The sequence below is a fragment of the Tyto alba genome, unplaced genomic scaffold, assembly GCF_018691265.1.
Source record: "Tyto alba isolate M040663 unplaced genomic scaffold, T.alba_DEE_v4.0 Super-Scaffold_1, whole genome shotgun sequence".
Taxonomy (NCBI): Eukaryota; Metazoa; Chordata; class Aves; order Strigiformes; family Tytonidae; genus Tyto; species Tyto alba.
The window spans coordinates 9,159,485-9,181,135 of record NW_024881261.1 but is presented as its reverse complement, the minus strand read 5'-3'; the positions used below and the strand labels follow the sequence as shown (position 1 = coordinate 9,181,135).

At 35.1% G+C, this 21,651-nt stretch overlaps 1 protein-coding gene across 9 annotated transcripts in view; it reads left to right on the top strand.

Annotated features, from left to right (window-relative positions):
* The window catches only part of ATRNL1 (attractin like 1), a 519,346-nt gene that overhangs the window by 145,995 nt on the left and 351,700 nt on the right, over positions 1-21,651 (top strand). For 8 of the 9 annotated variants that reach the window (XM_032988565.2, XM_032988564.2, XM_032988569.2 and 5 more), the window contains exon 20: positions 18,809-18,902. In XM_032988565.2, coding sequence (XP_032844456.2) covers positions 18,809-18,902 — 94 coding nt within the window. Of the gene's footprint in view, positions 1-8,417; positions 8,633-18,808; positions 18,903-21,651 lie in introns of those variants that run through there. The other variant, XM_032988576.2, reaches the window with a different exon arrangement.

Sequence of the window (21,651 nt, the reverse complement as noted above, 5' to 3'; positions counted from 1 at the left end):
CAGTATCCTGAAATCATTTTATTCTGTTGTGATTCAGAACTTGTGATTCTGCAGCAATCCTGGCCTTTCTAAATGTTTTCAGCTAAAATGGGAATTGAAGATTCTGTCTGTCAAGAAATTCCCACTGCTGACTGGTGTCTGAGAAACATGTTGGTTACTTTTCAGGGCTGTCACAAAACAGCTGTGCAGTTGAGGGATTTGTTCTCTTTGACAACACACTTTAAGTATTCTAGTAATTTCTAATTGTTGGAGGTAGTTCATGCCAGCAGTCTGATTAGGTGGAAAGTGGTAATAGTTTTGTTCTAGATGAAATTCATAGCCTGCTTTTGAAAAGGCCATTTTAGTGTGCTAATATTTTTTTTTTTTTTTCTGTGAGCATGACAAAACTGGAGCAGGTTCCCCAGAGAAGTTGTGGAGCCTCCCTCCTTGGTGGTACTCAAAAGCCTTCTGGATATGATCCTGGGCAGCTGGCTCTAGGTGGCTCTACCTGGGCAGGGAGGTTGGACCAGATGATCTCCAGGCGTCTTTTCCAACCTCAGCTATTCTGTGATTTGAAAACAGTGCTACATACTGAGGCATTAAAGACCAGACATTGCAAAAGTTCTTCATGTCCTGTTATTTTACAGGAATACAGCATCTGTAGTAGATTTGTGTAGTAGCTTTAGGCTCATCACATTTTGGTTCCACACAGAAGTCCTAAGGGGAGGATAATGCCGGTCTCTGGAAACCTTGCAAGAATTCTTCAAATTTATATTTAAGTTACCACTTAGCTTGTCAAGTGTTTAAACAGTGATTTACAAGGGAACTCTTCATTGCCTTCATATTGTTGAAGATCTTCAGTGTACAAAGTTGGAATAGTGTCTCATAATACCCTCACTGAAGTAATATTTCTTTTTCAGAGGGTTGATTACACGTTGACCTCAGCTGATATGAGTATTTATGCTATTTTTTTTCCACTGTAATATTTCTTTGGCTCTGTTCAGTATAATGTTTTATGATTCTATGTTTCCTTAGAAATGCATGCAATATCTGCATGTGTATACAAATAGCCCAGGAAGCTTTGTACAATAATTATTTCTCTGCTTCAGTAAGATACTTTTTATGTAGCTTCACCCACTTCTGTTTAAATCTGTGTCCTTAGCAAAATGGAATTAACACAGATGGACAGCGAGAAGACATGCTGCTATCTGTGAGTGGCTCTGCAGCTCCATCAATTTTTCCCTGATTTGTACCTGTGGAAGGGTTAATCCAGTGCTTGGATTCCTAATATCTTTCTTGTCACATTATAATGCTTTCTCTGGGGTTGTAGCATGAAGTGCTCTAGCACTAAGGCTTTTCAAAATCCAAATCTAATGCAATTGCACACTGTCTTTTACATGATATGCTTTTAAGTAAGTTATTTACACTGTTATTTTGAGGTTGGGCAACCAGTGCATTTCTGTGTAGATTTCAGGTTGCCTTTTCTTGTTCTGCTCTTTTTTGTGTTGTTGTTGTTTTGTTTGTTTTTGTTTTGGGTTTTTTTTTGTTGTTTTGTTTTGTTTGTAGGTTTTTTGTTTTTGTTTTGTTTTGTTTTTCTTGTTTGCTAGTGTCTAGATTTTTTAAACAGCTGGACATGCAGCAAAGCTTTTATCCCCAAAACACATTCAGTGAACTGAAAAGTTGTAAATCCTAGATGGACTATCAAATAATAGCTGTTAGAGGATCACAGAATTGACTTCATACTTTGAGATCCAAAAGAACATTTGATGACTGATGTACAGATCTGTCAAACATTATGTGGCCAAATCAAAGAGAACAAGAGCAGCCAAAAAAAAACCTCAACCAAACCCTTGAACAAAAAAGTCCCCCCAAAACCCCAACTCACAACAAAAAAAAACCCCTCGCCTCATTGTTCATTACAATTCTTAGCATAAACGCTTGTGCTAATTTTTATAGCCCTGTAATTTTCTTTTGTAACTTTATAGTAAAGTTTTATGGTAGTATGCTTGTTTTTTATACATGCTTTTAGACCTGGCTTACTTTCATCAAATGCTCGCTTCTGAATCAACAAGAAAATAAGCTTTTTCTAGAAGACTGAGGCATCTCATAGTTTTTACCTGCATGCACCTAGCTACTGTTCTTGATGAGCTAACCACCAAAGCACCTACTGCCTAAACTGATTTTGTAGTCTGAAATGGGGCATTCTGTGCATATTGCCTGAATTCTGTGCATAGCATGTTTAGGTTATATCCATATAAGGCCAGTGCTAAGATCAGCTATGAGCACATGAACTACACTAAATTTGTTTTAAATCAAGTTTCTGGAAGGAGTTTCTTGTCAACCAACGCCACCAAATCCTTCTCATCAGGGCTGCTTTCAATCCATTCTCCATCCAGTCTGTATTTGTGCTTGGGATTTCCCTAACCCATGTGCAGGACCTTGCACTTGGCCTTGCTGAACTTCAAGAAGTTTGCATGGGCCCACCTGTCAAGCCTATCTAGGTCCCTCTGGATGGCATCCCTTCCCTCCAGCGTGTCGACTGCACCACACTGGTTCGTGGTGTTGGCAAACTTGCTGAGCGTGCACTCAATCCCACTGTCCATGTCACCGACAAAGATGTTAAACAGCACCAATACCAACTTCGACCCCTGAGGATCACCTCTTGTCACTGCTCTCCACTTGGACATGGATCCATTGACTGCAACTCTTTGAGTGTGACCATTCAGCCAAGTCCTCATCCACTGAGTGGTCCATCTGTCAAATCCATGTCTGTCCAATTTTGAGACAAGGATGTCATGCAGGACAGTGTCAGATACTTTGCATGAGTCCAGGTAGATGATGTCAATTGTTCTTTCCCTGTCCACCGATGCTGTAACCCCATTGTAGAAGGGCACAAAAGTTGTCAGGCACAATTTCCCCCAATAAACCTTATTATAAGCTGTGATAACCAAGGAAATAAAAAATACCTGAGCACCATAAAGCTACAAGTTAAAGAGACTTAACTGATCATTTTTTATATCTAGAAAATTATATGCTTGTAGTTGGAACAAAATTTAAGAAATAGAGCTACTTTAACTAGTGTATTCATTTCTTTATTATATGTGCATTAAATTTTTCTGCTGCTATGAACTTGAAGTGCTGACATATGTCCAGAAACATGTTTTCAATAGCTTGTGGTAATAGTTGGTTTTAATAGAGCAAAAGCTGCTGTTCTTAGCTATTCATCTTCAGTAAGCAGTGACCTGATGGTTTGCTCATATCATGTATTATTTAGAAACAAAAGACAGATGCTCACAGTCCAAAATAATATAACATAATGCTTTTCTGTATACAATGATTATATGAAGACGGTTAGAAATTTAAAATATAATATCTAAATTTTGGCTGTCAAGGAATCAATCTTTCAGCCCATTGAGTCTGGCAGTCATATAATATTGCTTATTTAAGTCAGGTAAATTAAAAAAGCTGGAATACGACATTTAGTTTTGTAATAGATGGTGTATAGATTATTGCTAAGAGGCTTTTAAAAACACAATTTTCTCCATTTTTTTTAAATGATTCCTCTCTTGCATCTAAATTTTAAAGATGAGGAATGTTCAGCCACACGAGTTTAGTTAGTACTAATAGAAGTCTCACAGTTTTTGATGAAGTTTAAGCTGTCTTGTAATCATTCACGTGCCTCATTCTTTTCAGCTGGTGATGATATCAGCAGCAATTTTTACTGTAGATGGGTGTGTGCACACATGTCCCTAGGACACAGCATGGGCCCAAGAGGAAAATACCATATGGAAGTAGTAAAAGATACCAATTGTCAAGAAGTCAAGAATACTTAGTTGCTAGTAGTTGGAAAACAGTACCCTGTAGCTTTCTTATACCTGGTGTTTTTGTTTTTAGCACTTTGCCAAAGCTAACTTCATCTGGTCTCATGTGGATACAGGCTTGGTGCTCCATTTAGCACATGGAGGATACTGAGAGGTAAAAGGTTCTGGTGGGGATCAACTGCACTACCCAGAAGGCAGTTTCCAATTCAGCCTGTTTGCAATCATATTTTACTGTTAAAAAGTTTAATTCCTGCAGATTTCATCATGACTCTGCCTTTGCCACCATGCCTGGAGTTTGGATGCTTTTGTTTGTTGACTATAGAGGTCACCATCCACATGGTTGTGAAAGTAGTGAGAGCAAAAAATAAGCTCTATCACTGTGTAGAGTTTGGTTTATTAATTTTTAATAGAAGTATTAGAGTGTTATTAATTGTTTAACTTGCTATCAGATAAGAGGTAAATAGGTGAATTCTACTACTGTTGTAGACATCTGTAAATTTGGTCTTTTATCTTCTACAGTGGAATGCTGTTTTGAGAAGATTTCTGGTTCATAATCTTATATTTGGGGGCCTTGAGTCATATGTGAGATAGGTCTAAGAATGAGGACAAAGAACTTTTAACTGTCATCTGCAGGAGAAACCTAACAGAAATGCAGAAAGCATAAAGGAGCACAGTATACTCGACTAGCAGTATACACAGCAGCAAAAGCATTTTCTTCTGCATTTTCCTAAAGTAGAATTAGGAATGACCATGAGTTGATTGGAGTTTTGACTCCCGTAGAGAATGACATGGCAATTTGGGATACAGGGTTTTTATCCTTTTTGCTCTGTTTTGCTTTGTGAAATTCTAGCATATAGAGAATTGCATTTATCGAATTCACTGATGCATTAAAGATTGTGGGTTTGGGCGTTCCATCACTAGATGTCTAAAATTTTAGAGGAAACTTTGTATTGGGTTAAATATTATGCTCTAGAATACTTCTTTTCACAATGACTAATTCTGTGTAGTTAAAAATCAAAACCATCTTTTAATCAAGGCACTTTGTCGTTATTCACATAAATAACAGATACTCAGTAGACTGGAGGCTTATGATACAGACCCCAGGAGTCTGTGTGAATAAAGATATTTCATATAAAAATGGATAAATGTTGGAGATCAGTGAAAATAAGAGTATGGTGTGCATCATACTGTCTTCTGGTACTAGAATATGGAATTCAAGAAAAAAAAAAAAAAGTCCACCTTCACTGTTTGTCTTGTACCTTGGTTTCTAAGAAACAGTGGGTCACAAGTTCATAGTAAAACTGTGATAAGAAGCTGTAATTTAAGATTATCCAGGAAAAGAAAAGATCACACGTGGTGTTAAATTCCAACAGAAAACATGATTTTGTTTATCCCATACAAACAAAATAACCAAAGGTTTCGACAAATGTAGGGGCTGTCATGAAATCCATTTTGCAGTGCTGGTGGTGGGATTTTGTTGTGTGTTTTTTTTTTTTGTTTGTTTGTTTTCTTTGAAGTGTTGAATAGAGATAACGACACCAATTGCTCATTTTTATACAGTACCTTATTAGAGAATAAGACCACTTAATATTAACTAAAATGATGGAATTTGTTTTGAGTAGTAGGTAGAAGGCTTCTTAGTACATATGAAATATAAAGAAAAGAGATAATAGCACAATAAGGTATTCAAGAGTCTTCATGTTGCTTTTTGCAGAGAGATAGAGTAAGTACTGTTCTAATTTTTTATTTCTTTCTTTTTCAAGATGACCTTATTCCCCAAAGGTGATTTAAAAATGTATTTTCTTTCCTTTAGTGAATCCTTTTATTGAAGAGTGTTCAAGATAGTCTGAATACTGAGTGAATAAAGTGCCTGTACTTGGGCTTAGTTATGAACTTAAATTAAACTCACTCCAATCAGAATGTATTACATATAAGTCCCATGCTACTAAACCAGAAGAAAAGTGGATTGCCATAAGAAAAAGTTAGTTGAGGAACTTGGAAAAAGATATCTTTAACAAATTACTGTTCCAGTTATTTTTGACTGCCAAGTAAAATGTGCTCAGCAAACTTTTCAGTATGCTATTAATTGTGTATACATATAATCTTATTTTTTATTTGCTGTTGGTTAGGCCCGTATTATAAAGTATGATTTCTAGCATAATTAATTGTAAATTAAAAGCAGAAACTCAACTAAAACTAAGAACCTTTTCATAGATACATTTGTATTCCATAACCTACTTATACTCAAAATAATACTAGGTGAAGGACCTGGAGTTAAAGGGAAGTGTCATTGTCAAGCTGTGTTTAGATGTCTATAATACTATGGGAGAAAAACAGAAGAAGAAACTGTTGAACCTAACACTCCTCATGATTAACCTCCAGAGAGAGATTATTTGCATGGCTATGGGATTTCACAAGGTTTTGACAGGATGTCTGTTCAGCATACTTAATCTTTTGGATGACTTTCCTTGATTGCATATGGAAGACTTTTATAAACCTCATGTTAGGCACAAGTTTTCTAAGCCAGTGCTTGATTCTCTAAATGTGATTTTAGTTACTAAGTCAGGGTATGTGTGTTCATTGCAGTGTTCTGATTTTAGGAACAGTACATGAGAAAGTACTGGTTCAAGCATCAGTTTAGGATTGCTATTGATGAAGTTGGTGTTTGTGCAGAACTGCTGATGGTGGGGTGGGTTGACCCTGGCCAGCAGCTAAGCACCACTCAGCCACTTGCTCACTCCCTGCCCGCTCCCCCCCACCCAGTGGGATGGGGAGAGAATAGGAAGAGCAAAAGCAGGAAACTCATGGGTTGAAAGAAAGACAGTGTGACAAAGAAAAAAGGGAAGAGAAAAACAAACCAAGCAAAGGCAGTCACTAACCACCTTCCCACAAGTAGAGCGATGCCCAGCTAGTCTCTGAGTGATGGCTACCTCCCAGATACTACCCGCCCTGCTCCATTTTTTTATTGCTGAGCATGACATTATGTGGCATGGAATATTTTTTTAGTCAATTCGAGTCAGTTGTCCAAGGTGGCATATCCTCCCATTCAAATTACATAATATTTTTTTGATTATCACCAGAATCAGAAGGTAATAAGTTCAACCTAGTTTTGCAGTTTCTGACCATTAAAACTCTTATTATTTTTCTTAAATGTGATTAGAATAAGTTAGTTGAAATGTCTTTTTGAGTTCTTTGAAGGAGACAAAGTTTTCTTTCCACCCTACACAACCACAATGTAATTGTGTAGCTATATGTCTAGTAACCAATTTTATGAACTATAGTTTTGTTCGCTAAGCCTGATTGCTACAGTATGTTTATTTGCATAAATGTAACTTCACCATCTAACAAAGTTGTTTTTAATTTACACAAGAGGAGTGAGAACAAAGTAACATTTTAAAAAGAAAAATAAAAGGTGGCAAACCTATTCCTGAAATTTTGCAAACGTACAATCAATACTGCATATTTAATAAACTTTATATAAACTTATTTTTAGGTCCATCATGCAGCAAAAATATCTGAAATAGTAAAAAGAATAGCAACAACTTGTACTATCTTAATCTGTTTAAGTAGCAGACATTTTTTGCTCGTTCAGCATCTTAGCCTGAGAACTAAGAATTCAGGCATCCTTTAATTGATCACCACTTACTACTGTTATAGATATTGAAGAGATACAGCAGTTTGATTTATATTATATTCCTTTATCTCTGTGCTTATTTTATCTTTTCACAAGGATTAATGACAATTCTATTGCTTCCACTGATGTTGGTGATCAAGTCCTCCTGCATGTTATTGTGTAACATAGTTTTTAGCAATGATGAATGAGTTGCTGTGCATTTTTAGTTTTGTAATTTTCAGGTTTACATGTTATAAATTTATTTTACAGAATAAGGGATCTTTATTAAATGTATTTCTGATGTGCTGCTGTCTGAGAAGTGTATCAGTATGTTCACCTTCCTAAGGGAATTTGTAAAGTCATTGGTTGCCAAAAGATATTCCCAGAGGAGACAGGCAGGGCATGATTTAGAAACCTTCAGCTGCCCAGAAATATAATGATTTTGTCTGCCTCTCATAACCAAATGTATTTTACCTTGTGTTGAAAGAGATGTCAAGAGCTCACATAGCTGCTGTGTCTAGGCTGAGAAGATGCTAGTCTCTGATTAACGGTTTGCAATTGTAAGTTGAAGATGACGTTTTCTTAAATGACTCTTGCTTGATCCTCAAACAAGAATTTTTACTGTAGCCGGAGTTTTCTTGTCCCAAAGACAATAGAAATAATAATAATTTAAAAAGTAGGCATTTTTTTTTGTTTGTAATTTCTGAACCTACCCTTCTAGATGTTTCCAGTTGCTGAAAAGCTCTCATTTTATCTCGTGTTACTTCAATCTCTCACAGCTTCCCTATTATTCTCATAGTTTTAAATGCAGAGACATCTGTAGTCAGTCAGAAATCTCAGCATCTCTGTCTGTAATCCTTCCCCAGAAAAATCCCACAGATATGTCTCTTGACAGCTGGTCAGTCTGACATGTAACATGTGTCTTCCATCACTACCGCAATTTTACAGCCTAAAACTATTTTATTTTATTTTACTTTATTTTACTTTGGTTATGTATCCATCAGTTTAAATTGGATTGGAGACTGCACATATATCGGAGGAGTATGACAGAACCTCCCAGTGTAACAGAAGACCGTGGAGTTACCTGTTTGAATCCCTACACATGAATATGCCACTGGGACAGAAGAGTCAACAAGTAGTAATTTTGCATCAAAATGGTCATCCCTCTCCCTAACAGGTCTCGGAAACCCCCTACAGGCTGTTGAGAAAATAGCTTTTGAGGCATCATGCAACTCATTTCCCAAGTGATAGAAAGAAGATTCTCAAAAAACTCTTGTAATGGCATTTCTGTCTGATTGCAGTTGATTCTGCCTTCATTTTCTGAGTGGTAAAGGCAATACATTACAAAGGCAGGCCACATTAGTTATTTAAGGAAAAAAAGCTTCTCTCACAGTTGAATGCATTAAAAATCAGTTGTATTTTGTACCTTGTAATGGCTAACAGAGGGAAATGATTTGCTGACTTCTTTACATTTTGTGGTGTTTTTGTCTGATAAATTGCGTAAGGCTTTTCTCTTCTTTGGGCTTTTACTCTGAATGACCAAATACACACAAATAGTTGCAATCACCAGTTGTTGATTTCAGTTGTTTTTCACCTTAGATTGGATTTTTTTTTTGAAATATAAAACCGCTATGAATAGCTACTGAGTGGTTTTAAATTGTTTTGCTTTTTGTACTGCCTTAGATAATCATCTTTGATTTATTTTTTTTCTATTACAATTTAGGAAGTTATACATTCTCTTTAGAGAGGGGGGGGAAAAATATCAGCCTTTTATGAAAGGAGGGTTTTGGCCAAAATTTTCAAAATAGCCAGTAGAGAAGCTGTTTTCTTTTTCAAGAAAATTTAAGAAGACACACTTTTCTAATTTACTAAGCCTTAAGTGTCTGAAAAAGTCTTCTTAAACACATCTCAGATTGGACATGGAAAGATGAAGCATCCAAAATAATCAGTTTGTGTTTTTCCTTTAAAATAAAACAAAACAAAACAAAAAACAACAAACCCCACTGTTTTGCTGCTTACTAAACCTAGTGAAAGTTTTATTTTGCCCGATCTGAAATGACATCTTTTTTAAGTATTTCTAATTTTATCTTATTTTTAATTTGAGAAGCCTATTTCCAAACAAGAAAGCTAAGAGTAATTTAAGGAATAATACTTTGAATCTTGTAGGCTTGTGAAAGAAACATCTTTTTAAATGCTTGCGTACTTAAAGTACTATACTGTACATCAGAGAGTTTAGTTTTTGACTTGAACTCACAAAACCTGCAGCATAACCCACTGTAAAATTTGTAGGCTATTTATTTCTTAATAACATATTGTACTGTATCTAAGAACTACAAGAATAAGTGTAAAAAATTGAAAGGGAACTAATATCTAGAACACGTTAAACTTATCTCTAAATAAAGTGCTCTTAATAATGTTTTCGCCTGGAATTTTTCAGTTTTACATGTTCAAAGTAAGTGTAAAAGTTTCAGTTTTCCACACAGACTAACATGGAGAAGATAAAATTTGTGCTACTGTAGTTCATGAGTTCTCATGGAAATATTTTGGTTTGGCATGGTTTTTCAGTAGAAGTATTGTCTTCTATGCATGTTATTCCTAGTGATCCCAAGACCAAGCTATAAAAATTCTGTACTGTAGTTCAGTAATGACACAGAAGATTCAGGTACAGCCAGACTCTTGTTAATTGTTTAAGACTGTTCAGTTCATAGCAAGAGAAGAAAATCTCGTCTTTCAGTGTTAATCTTCTGTCTTACATTTTCATTACCTACTTGTATAAAACAAAATTATGGTTTTCCGAGCTGTCTTTATGTTAGTTGCTGATGATTAAAGACAGATTTAATATGATTGCTTGAGAGGTATTTATTACAAACAAACAAACAAATCAGTTCACTTTTCAGGATGAATTATTTAAACAGAAGAAACAATGAAATACAAACACTGCAAAGCTATTTCACCATTGTAAAAATGGCTTAAGAATAAATATATGCCTGTAAATGTACAAATTTGCTATAGGATTGTGTTGATTTGACCAAATTACATTTTATTTCCTGAAACAGAAAATCAGCTAGTTTGTTGCTTCCCAGATTTTTTTTTTTTTGGGGGGGGGTGGGGATGTTAGAAAAAATATCCTACTTTTGGAATGTATGTGTCAGTCAAAAAAAAACTAAGGCAACTTCAGTTGTAGTTTCCATACTGTTTGACTGTGTTACACAGTATTGCTTCTCTGGAAAAAGTAATTGCCTTAGTAGTAGCCAAATAATCTCAGTTGTTTTAGGGTCATGGTCAAGTGAAATTGTGTTTTGCTGTGCCTATAAATTCCAGAAAAAAGTTAAAATCATGTTCAAACTTGAGTAAATTGCTCTTTTGGAATGGGAAGTGGCTAAGGACAAGAGCATTTCTCTAACCACCAGGTTAACCTCTAAAAAGCCAAGGAAGAGCAGAGGGCAGGCTGCATTTCAATCTGAGACAACTATTGAAAAAATTGCAATGTGGGGAGTGTCTAATTAAAAAAAAAAATGGCTGCCAGGGTGTAAGTATTGGGCATACTTGCCTTTTCTAGAATAAATTTATATTTGGTATTGGTCTGGGAAAAGGATTATCTAATTTTTATGAATATTAGGAGTAGCTGACCTTGCTTTAAATGATACATATGTGATATATATACATGTATCTGATTTGGGTGGTTGGAATATTCTGCATATGCAGATTCTATATCTTTCTTATATAAATCCTAAAAACATATCTATTCTGTCTACCTTTTCTCGCTGTGTGTCACAGTCCTTAGTACTGTGTCAATAAACATAGATATGGTTTTTGTTTTTCTGTGCTGTTGTACTATAAAAAATAAATTGGTTTGTGACCAAGGAAAGATAAATCACAAGATAAACAAAGAAGGATGAAGACAAAATTAGTTATATATGTGCTAATTATGCATGCACAGCAGTCCTTTCTAATACTATCTTTTTTTTTTTTTTTGTACACTTATTTTTATTGCTCATTGTTGCATAGAAGTTCTTTAGCTTAATTTTAATGCTACTCAATTAATGATATTACATAAGTGGTTTTGGGCACATCTGTTTGCTTTTACGTTTCCTGTCTCAAAGGTTGAATGGGTGTATTTCCTATAAAAGTAATTGTTGAATGCTGAAAGGGTGTCAGGGACTTTCAGCTAAATACATACTTCTAGAAAAATAAGTGACTAGTCAGTTTTGTAATATTACTAATGTAGAAAATTGTCTCAGAAGGGCAGTTCTCATATGAGTAAACTAATGGATCACATAAGTGAATATTTACAGTGAAAATTAACATTACAATATTATATCTAATGTATGGTTCTACTTGCTATTTCTTACTTAGTCTAGCCTCATGCAAAAGACTATCTCCTTTTTTTTGATGCAACATTTATGTTTTTTGATATAACTTACGCCTTACATGTAACCAACATTAACAAAGTAGTACACCTCAATATTTAATAGTATTGTCATAGAAATCCTTTTTAATAAAATTAGCAAGTTACCTTAAAGTAATTATCTATGTACAGCTACTGGTCTAGTAATCCTTGAAGTAAGTAAACATATTACGTTAAAGTATTATTTGTAGTGAGCTCCCTTTGAGAGAAAAATTGCTCTTGCAGCTATATGTTGAAGATGGGGGCTAAGCAATAAGTGTTTTTAAATTCAATTGTCTAAAATGCATACTTCATGGAAATAGTGATGGGTATTCTTTTGTTGTCAGCATCAGCAAGAACATTTATCTGCTGAGCTAGCAACTCAGAATCAATCATGCTGTGGATTTATTATTTAATAAATTCTATAGGGTTGTGATTTTCCAGCATGGATTTACTCTACTGATTTATATTGTTTTCAGATAATCTTTCTGTTCTACTTAGAATCTGCATGTTGTACAAAAGAGTAGTGTTAAATACTATTTCCCTAAAAATAAAGTAGATAATTGCCAGGGTGTTTTTTGTGTTTTTGTTTTTAAAGCCCTAATGTTATCATTTCAGTTAACGTGTAAAAATAACATGACAAAAATAGGTTAAAAATTCAATATTTTAAGCAGGGTTTTTTTTTTGTTGTTTTTTGTTTTTTTTTTTTTTTTTTTATTGTAAGCCATAGATTATTTATTTATTTCAAATGTTCAATGATTGATAGAATCTTCACATGGTGGTTAAGTATTTAAAATAACTGTTTAAACAAACGCCTATGTGCATAATATAAACCCGAGTTTATAGTAGCGTGGGAAGAATCTTGAAGTTGGGCCGAACTCACTGTTTCTATCCAAAGGTGTAGAACAGGGTACATGTTCACCTACAGCAGTGCAGTAGGTCACCCTCACAGTAAAAATATGTTTTCTTGTGTTTTGATGGAATTTACTGTTTTCTCAATTTGTGGCCATTGCCTCCTCTTCTGTCCGTGGCCACTACTGAATCTAGTTCCCTCCCATTAGGTATTTATACATGTCAATAATATGCCCCTGAGACTTCCTCATGATGAATCCCAGCTCTCAGCCTCTCCTGATATGAAGGATGCTTCAGTCCCTTAATCACCTTTGTGGTCCTGTGGCCATCTTCTATTTTGATTTCATTCCTGTGAAATTGAGTTCATGGACATGGAGTATGATACAAACCAAAGCATGGTAGGAGGGGGATGACTGAGAGATTTGTTACAAAAGTTCACTCATTGTCTGTACTAATATACTTGAAATTAGTGAGATGTTAACTTTAAATATTGACAGTCAGTCTGGGGAATCAATTCCAACATCTACAGAAGATTGAATTTCTAAGGTGTATCTCTACCTAGAACATAAATGAGATCCGAACTCGTTATTAAATCTTAACCTTGAGACAGTTTATACAATTTTGTATACTTATGTTTCTCAGTTGTGATGGGATGAATGAATGGTTCGCAAATAATGCATCTAAAGTGTCCAGGCTTAGTTGCAAGAATCATTTCTGTAGTTGATGTGATTTTTAAAAATATATAGATCATACAATTTATATAATTTTTGAAAGTTGATTTACAGAATGTACATGTTTGGACAGGAATTTGTAACATAAAATAAAGTCTCCATTGGAGTTGTACAATATATTTTGAAATAAAATCTGTTTCTATATTCTGTGCCTGAGATTTTCACACAGAAAATTGTGACAATTCTAATTCCCAACTTTTTTTGTATCTTTAAGTGAAATATGAGTATTTGTAACAAGTTTTTCTGTGTTTCATGCACTGCAATTTATTTTGGAAATTGTAAGGCTAATTATAGTTCTTGCCTAATAGAAGGCTCTGAAATCCAGCAGAAGCTGGCATTAATTTTGATTTTTAAGCTTGTCCTTATAATTAAAAACTGTTAGCACTGTGTGAATAATGAAATAAAGAATGACAGATGTACTTCTTTCCCATGAGGGAAAAGGAGCCATTATATGCTATCAATCCCTGCTGTATCCTAGAGGTGTGATTATCTCATTGAAAATACATCCCCTGGAATTAACTTACTGTTATTTAAAGTCAGTGGTGTTTCAGGATGCAGATTTATCCTTTTTTTCTTTTTTCTTTTTTTTTTTTTTTTTTAAGAGAAGAAAATTCTGTGTATTTCATTATAACCAGTTGGTTTGCAGAGATTCATTTCTGAATTTTACGTACTGAATATAAGTACTTAAATTGGGAAGGAATAGAGAATGAACAGAATTTAAGACGGTTAGAAAGTTATTGTATATTAAGCTTGCTATAAAGTTAAAACAAGACTTCAAGATATTCTTTGCATTGATGACTGTCAGGGAAGATCTGAGAAAGGATTAGTGTCATCGTAACCTCTTGAAATTGTTTGAGTGTAATGCTGCTGTGAGTGCTGGAATATGTCATACAGCAGTAGAATTTGCCTCTGATGTACCACATAGATAATCATACCTCTTTTCTAGCAGTCTTGTACTACTGTTCATATGGTGGTACTTAGGAAAAGGCATGATGGCATTGGTGAGGCTAGTTTTCTATGTTGGTGGTGTGTTTTTTTTGAGGATAGGGTCAAAAAATCAAAATATCCCTATCCAAAACCATAGTTTCTGCTTATATTTATTTTCTCTTAACCCAGAAAATCTGTGTAGGCATGCTTCATTCTCTAGTTTTAAGCCCACTGTCAATGTCCCAAATAAAATGATTAATGGTAAGAATTGGACGTTATTTAAAGCATAATCATGGTAGAGAATACTACTGTCAACCTAACAGCACTTGAGAGATATGATAGTGCAAAAGATTCACACTGTGCCTAACTGGATAAATGAAAGAATTGTAGCTATCAGAAATCCTCACTGAAGAACATGGGTACTAAATGGGAGAAAGGAAATCAGTAAAAAGATGCTGAAACTTGGTAAAATGATTGAGTGTGGAAAAAGCTGAGACTGTCCTTATTGGCTGAAAATCTCAGTGGGATGGCTTAGCTGACTTCATACACAGCCACAGAAAATACGATGCTGTAGGAGAACACTGAAGCACAAAAATGGGATCTTAGAAGTTTTCCTTGACAGTGTCTCAGATATGTTAATTAAGATGGGGCAGACAGGCCCAGAAAATCAGAAGTGATAATGTGATCCTCCCACCATTGAGCATTAAATAGTCTGAGCCTGCAATTTTCAGTCAGAAATCTCTGCTTACCCACCATGCAGTTCTACTCAAACTCTTAAACCTTTTATTAAATACCTGGGGGGTGGGGGGAAAAGAGAGAAGCATCTGAAATGTGAAGTATTAAGTATAGCTTTCATTTTAACACTTATTTCCTTTTCCTTCAGCTTTAAGGAGTTCTTACAAGGAAAAATCATGTTAAACATTGCTTTAGATCAACATTAAAGATAACTGTCCTTTTTTGGAAGAAAAAACCCTGTTACTTAATACTCGCTTTAGCTGTAGCTGCTGCTGCTTGTACTTCAGCCTTGTTCCTTGAAAACAAATACATGGGGGTAGAGAGCGGTGGGACCTCAAAAAAATACATGGATAATATAAATTGCATCTCTTGTGCTGCCTTCTACTAGCTGAGAATGGTTGGTATAAAATATGCTTCTAAAACTGATCCCAAAGTTTGGCATATTTCTACTAGCGTTAGACCGTGAAAGATACTACTGTAGCTACAGTTTTTAACTGTTGATTTGCAGTACTATCAGAAGAGAAACCATTCACTGAGAATGGTTAAGCAGAGAAAAATAAGTAGAAAATATTAAAGAAAATATGGAAAGAGGAGTATGGAAACATTGAGGTAATGGAAGAATGTAAATCATCTGTTACTTTGAAATCAAATGTAGCGTTAGGTTGCAGTTTATTAATTAGTAAACATACTTCATATTCAAAGCTCATAATTTCGTTCATATTATTCGGAAGTAGGCCAATGGAAAAAAGCTGCAGTGATGCACAAATATAATGGTATCTAAATTTTTTTCCACTGAATGCACTATAATATCATCTTACCTCTGCTGTTGCATTTGTTTGGTAACAGATATTCACATTTGCTTCAGTAACAGCAGGGATGGTTTATATGTATTTTGGGTTTTGAGTTACTCCCCATATAGAGGCCCACAGATTGGTAGGAATCCATTTTCATCACAGACTTGCAAGCCTGAGATTAATTAGAATATGCATTCAGTGCTGATAAATAAAATTTGTCTATATGAAATGTTAAAAAATAGTGTAAAAGCGATTAGTTCCTTATGTCCTTTTTCAAGGTATTATCCAGGGAACAGTTAAATTACTAGGAACGTGATCAATTAGAGCAATTTTTCTTAATCTTTTAATAGAAGAAAACTAGCCACTGTGCTTGTCAGAACTAGCTTTTTCATTGGCGAGGAATCCAGAATACAAGGTTTTGAGTCTTCTGAATTCCTCCGTTCTTCTCTTTTTCCAACCATACTCTTACTGATCTTAGCTCTACAGAAGCTTCATCTATGTGTGATGCAGGTGAGGTAGAACAGCCATGTCAGTGTTTTTGGTGAGAGAGACTAAATCATGCACATATCTTTTTTCGTTTTTTTTTTGTTTTTGTTTTTTTTTTTTTCAAGAAGATGTAACTTTGCATAGTGTCCAAAGGCTTTTATAAGTTAGTGTTTAAATGCTGTTACTAAGTAACAACTACTGCTTTCCCAATTGTGATCTACTTCCTATTAATTGAGCAATAGCTATAGGAGTAAACAATTAAGGTTAGTTGTCAATAATTTCTGTATTTGTCAATATATTGAAAGCTTTTGGAATGTGATTTGGAATTCAGCCTTAATAACTTTATGCTGCTTTGTAATGGTGCATCACTGTTGAGAGCAAGTAACCATAAGCAGAATAAGCTGTTAAGAATGTATTTCTTTGTTTTTATTGAAAGTATAGCAAAGATTTACACAATTCAATTCAACTTTTGAGAAGAGGCTTCTCCAGTTTAAAGTGCTTAAATAATTGTTCCATAAATGTAGAGGGGAAGACGTGAATGGATTTAGAAAAACATAACTGATTATATAGTAGCAGTACTTCTATGAACATTTACAGTAGAGCGCCAAGATCATAGCAAAATTACAAAATTTAGCACTCTGTGGTGACTGTGGATGCTTTTCAAAAATGTTGTTACAAGCTGTATTACAAAAGAGAGCAAAATGTCATGCATCACTATATGCTGCATAGAAATTTCTGGTGTTTCTTGCAGTTTGAATCTCTAGATTGGGTCCAGAGGAGGCCACGGAGATGCTGGGGGGGCTGGAGCAGCTCCCCTGGGAGGCCGGGCTGAGAGAGTTGGGGGGGTTCAGCCTGGAGAAGAGAAGGCTCCGGGGAGCCCTTCGAGCGGCCTCCCAGGGCTTAAAGGGGGGACAGGGGAGGGGGGGAGGGGCTCTTTATCAGGGAGTGTGGGGATAGGATGAGGGGTGATGGTTTTGAACTGAGAGAGAGTAAATTTAGATTAGATAGAAGGAAGAAATTTTTCCCTGCGAGGGTGGTGAGGCGCTGGCCCAGGGTGCCCAGAGCAGCTGTGGCTGCCCCCTCCCTGGAAGGGTTCAAGGCCAGGTTGGACGGGGCTGGGAGCCCCCTGGGCTGGGGGAAGGGGGCCCTGCCCGTGGCAGGGGGGTGGGACTGGATGGGTTTTAAGGTCCCTTCCTGCCCAAACCATTCTGTGATTCTTTAGTAAGAATCGCTTCTTCACTTTCAACTGTATTTAACAGGTTCAGAAAGCTAAACAAACCACAGAATTCCTGACGTTAAAATATTCTGTAAATAATATCTTATGTTTAACTGTGGTTCTAGGCTGGATGTTGTGTTATCTTTTTCCCTTGTCTCAGGCTGGGACACAGAGTTTAGAGTGTGTATGGTATGGGACACTGTTACAGAAGTATTCATTGTGTGTTTTTCCTTATCAGTAAAAAAGGAACATTAAAACTCAACCCCTCTGACAGAAATTCGATATTATTCGATAAAGTGCAACATAAACTTACTATATACAGGTCCCCACTTAGTATCGTATCTGTTCCCAAGTAGGAGCCCACATATTAAATCTTTTACCTTAGTCATAATTAAAAATCCAGAGAAAGCATAATACGATCATCAAGGTAAGTTCAGAGTTAGTTTGTATTAAAGAAAGACTTTAAATGTAGTGTGAATATTAGCAGGTAATTGTTCCAGTAGGATGTGGGAACTTACTGACATATTTATCAGAGGGAGGTTATTAGGTTTTGTATGCTTGTTTAGGCAGTCTTTCCTCTTTCTAAACAAGATAGTGAGCAGATTGCTGTGGAGAGATTTACTTAAGCCATTGAGTTTGAAAAGTAGTAGAGTGATGATGATGTTTCTGTGATTCTCCTCCGTTTCAAAATTCAGAAGCTTTTAAAGGTGCCTGTTTTTTGCTTCTAGAATATTGTTGTTGTGGACCATAATTTGGTATTAACTCAGCCTTTGTTTGAATGGTTTCAAAACTTTCTTTTGTTTGCTTTTGTCAAAAGCAAGAGTTCTAATTATATTAGATATTGTATCGAACATTGGCAATCATAATTTCTTAATTTCAGACATCTGAAACTAATGGAATTTTGCTATTGCTTTAGCTATTGGTCAGGATTTCACCTTGTATAGAAAAAAATGTATTGTTAATAATTCTCTGTATTGCTCATTGAAATGGTAGACTTTAATGGCTGTTCTCAAACTGCTACTATTTCAGGTGGAGGAGAGCCTGTAACAACACAGGCATAGTTCTTAACTCTACAGAAAATAAACTAAGTGATGTGCTAGTGAAGTGTTCTTCAAAGGAACTTATAATTAAAGTAGTAATAGATTGTTTTTAAATACAGCTTGTAGGAAATGTGTTTAGGAATAAGTATTAAAATCCATGAAAACTCATTTAGTTATAAAGTAAAATATAGGTGAAGAAATCTCACTTTTCCTTTTTGATTTTATAGCTTGCACATGCAGTGGACATGCAAATATTTGTCACATGCAAACAGGAAAATGTTTCTGCACAACTAAGGGAATCAAAGGAGACCAGTGTCAACTGTGAGTACAATTAAATATAGCCCAAAGTTACTGCAATTCATGCCTAGTATATAATCACTTTTTTCCTGGTTTTGTTTTGCTTTTGATTTTGGATTTTGTGATTGACCTGACAGTGTTCTAGTGATGAATCTATTTCCCCTACATTTCTTAGGAAATGTCTATATTACCTGGTCTTTTCTTAAAAAATTACATCACAAATATCAGTAATATTTTGCAGATGCTCCAGATTTAAAAAATATCCTGTAAAAATAACTAACTGGAGAATTACCTGTAGTTTTCTTCCTTTTTTTTAGGATTTTAAAAAATTATTGTATGTAAAAAATATCTACGAAATTGGTGATTATATTCAGTACATTTGTCACATATCTTGATGAGAATCTACAGGGATTAGATTTTTAGAGTTTTGGAAACATATTAAGGTGAATGGTTTTTTAGACATTTTTCCATATCTTTAAATACATAACACAGGAATGTGTAGACCTGTTATGGAAAGAACAATTAGTGCATCTTGTCTTGTACTGGAATAACTTATTGTGTTTATTTAGAGAAAGAGCTTGCAATATGAGATAGAGCATAACAATTAGGACTAAGAACAAGGAACGACTGGAGGAATTTGTCAAGTAGGAGAAATAACACATTAAAGTTAACTATAAATAGTCTTATATTTAAAAATGTTTCTTTCAGTTCATTCTATCCTGTATGTTGCATTATCCAATAGGGACCTTATTCCTTTCACAATTGTAGTTATTTTAAATAGTACCTGACCCCAGAATTGTCTCAGCAATGTTGGTTGTAACTGGAGAAAAGGCGTAAATACAGTTTATTCCTCTCCAGCAGGGAGAGGTGCCAGAAGGTAATATTATGTCTGCTACAAGGCCTGCTCTTTCACTGGATTTGTGGATTCATCTTTGATAGTCTTAATAAAGTGGCTTGAATCCTACCCTTAACACTTTGCTTGATAAGCAGTCAAGAAACAAAGATATCTGATGCAGAGGCTATGTGTATATTCGTGAGAAAGAGCTGTGCTGGCAGGTGTAGTGTTTCAGTGGTACCTCTGGGACTTTTTGTCTAACTAATTGGAGACTCTCGGGATGAGATGGGAAACCAAGATTAGGACTAAATGATGAATTTTTGTAATGACAAAAGCTGAAGAATAACATCTTTAAACTCTGAATTAAGTCTTCACTGAGAAGTTATGTTTATTCTTTTTGTGTCCAAACACTTAATCAGTTCTGGACGTTAATGAATGGTTTGATTACCAGTGTACTGTGGACATATGTTGATGCCATTCTACCTATTTACAAAGAGTGGGGAAAAAGAATAATCAATCTACTCCTGTGTACATTGCAACACTCGAACTACATGAAACAATTTATTTGCTCATAACTCCAGTACTCTACCAACTACCATTCAGCCTAAGGCAGTATTTATAGGCCTTTTCCTCAGTCTGTATTTCACATACCTATTTTGCTAGTGCTTTCCCTTTGTCTTGTATCTGTTTCATCACTGTTTTCTTTGCTCTAATTTGGAACTGTTGTCTCGCACGGTTGTGCTGCTCAGCTGTATCAGTCGTCTGTCCTGAGTTTATGTCTGTTATTAAAGGTTCTTTTACCCAATGAATGAAATAGAAGAGAAGAGGTTGTCCTGGTGGTGGATTCTTCTGTCCTGGTGAAGAGTTACAGCAATTCCACAAAATGGAGGAAACAGATATTTGAATTTTGACTTTTCAAGAGTAAACTTAAAGCTGTAATTTCAGACTGAAAATTCCTGGTTTTGTCACATGTAATACATTCCTCTTCCAAGATTCTTACATAGACCAAAGGCTTATCCAGCGCAAGCTATGGTGTTCCAAATGGTTTCTTTTGGATGAAATAAACTCTGCAGAGCAGCCATTTTCAAATTGGTTTGCTTATGTTCATATTTCAGATTGTGAACTTAACGTCTGTTGAGTTCATAAACACAAATATTAGCATAAAAATTGAATTTCTGCTCTTGTATTTTCCTAACTCTTTTCTTTAAAATATTATTATTATTATTAATAATAATAATAATAAAATGGCTATGTAGACTATCTAGTTTATGACAGCACATGTAGAAAGAGACCAGTTCCAGTTATAGACACTTTGAATATATTAGAAGACTATCTGGGATAAAGTTTCAGTACTAGAGACTCGTTGTTACGATCACAGGATATCCTGAGGGAAGCTGATAACCACAGGTTTAGAGTTTTAGTACATTTCATCAGATGATATGCTTAGGTTTTGTTGTTCTACTCTGATGCTTGGTTTGGGAGAGTGATCCACTGATGAATGGAAGTTTCAGTTAAATGTTTTTTAATTATATCTCCCTTAGTATATCAGGAGATGAAGAACATTAAAAAGTATGTCACTAGTGAATCACTAAATCCAGTCCTGAACTGCTATCTAATTTGTTAACTTCATATGAAGAATGCAAACTTGATCAGATTCTTATAATATTTATAAAAAGACAACCATTTTCTCTGTAAAAATTATCCTTACACTCAAAACCTTTGTTGACAGTATTGTCTCATATTGTCAAAACAAAAATACAGTTGTTATCTAGAATATAAGGAATATTTTAAATCAGCTAAATGCTTTATATGTATTTATTACTTTATTATATTCTGTATAAATTATCTGGAACTTGATTCAAAGTGTCAATACCATTCTCCATATCTCTGGATATTTTTTTTTTTGGCCACTTGTTAGATAGACTGTTGTGCAATCTT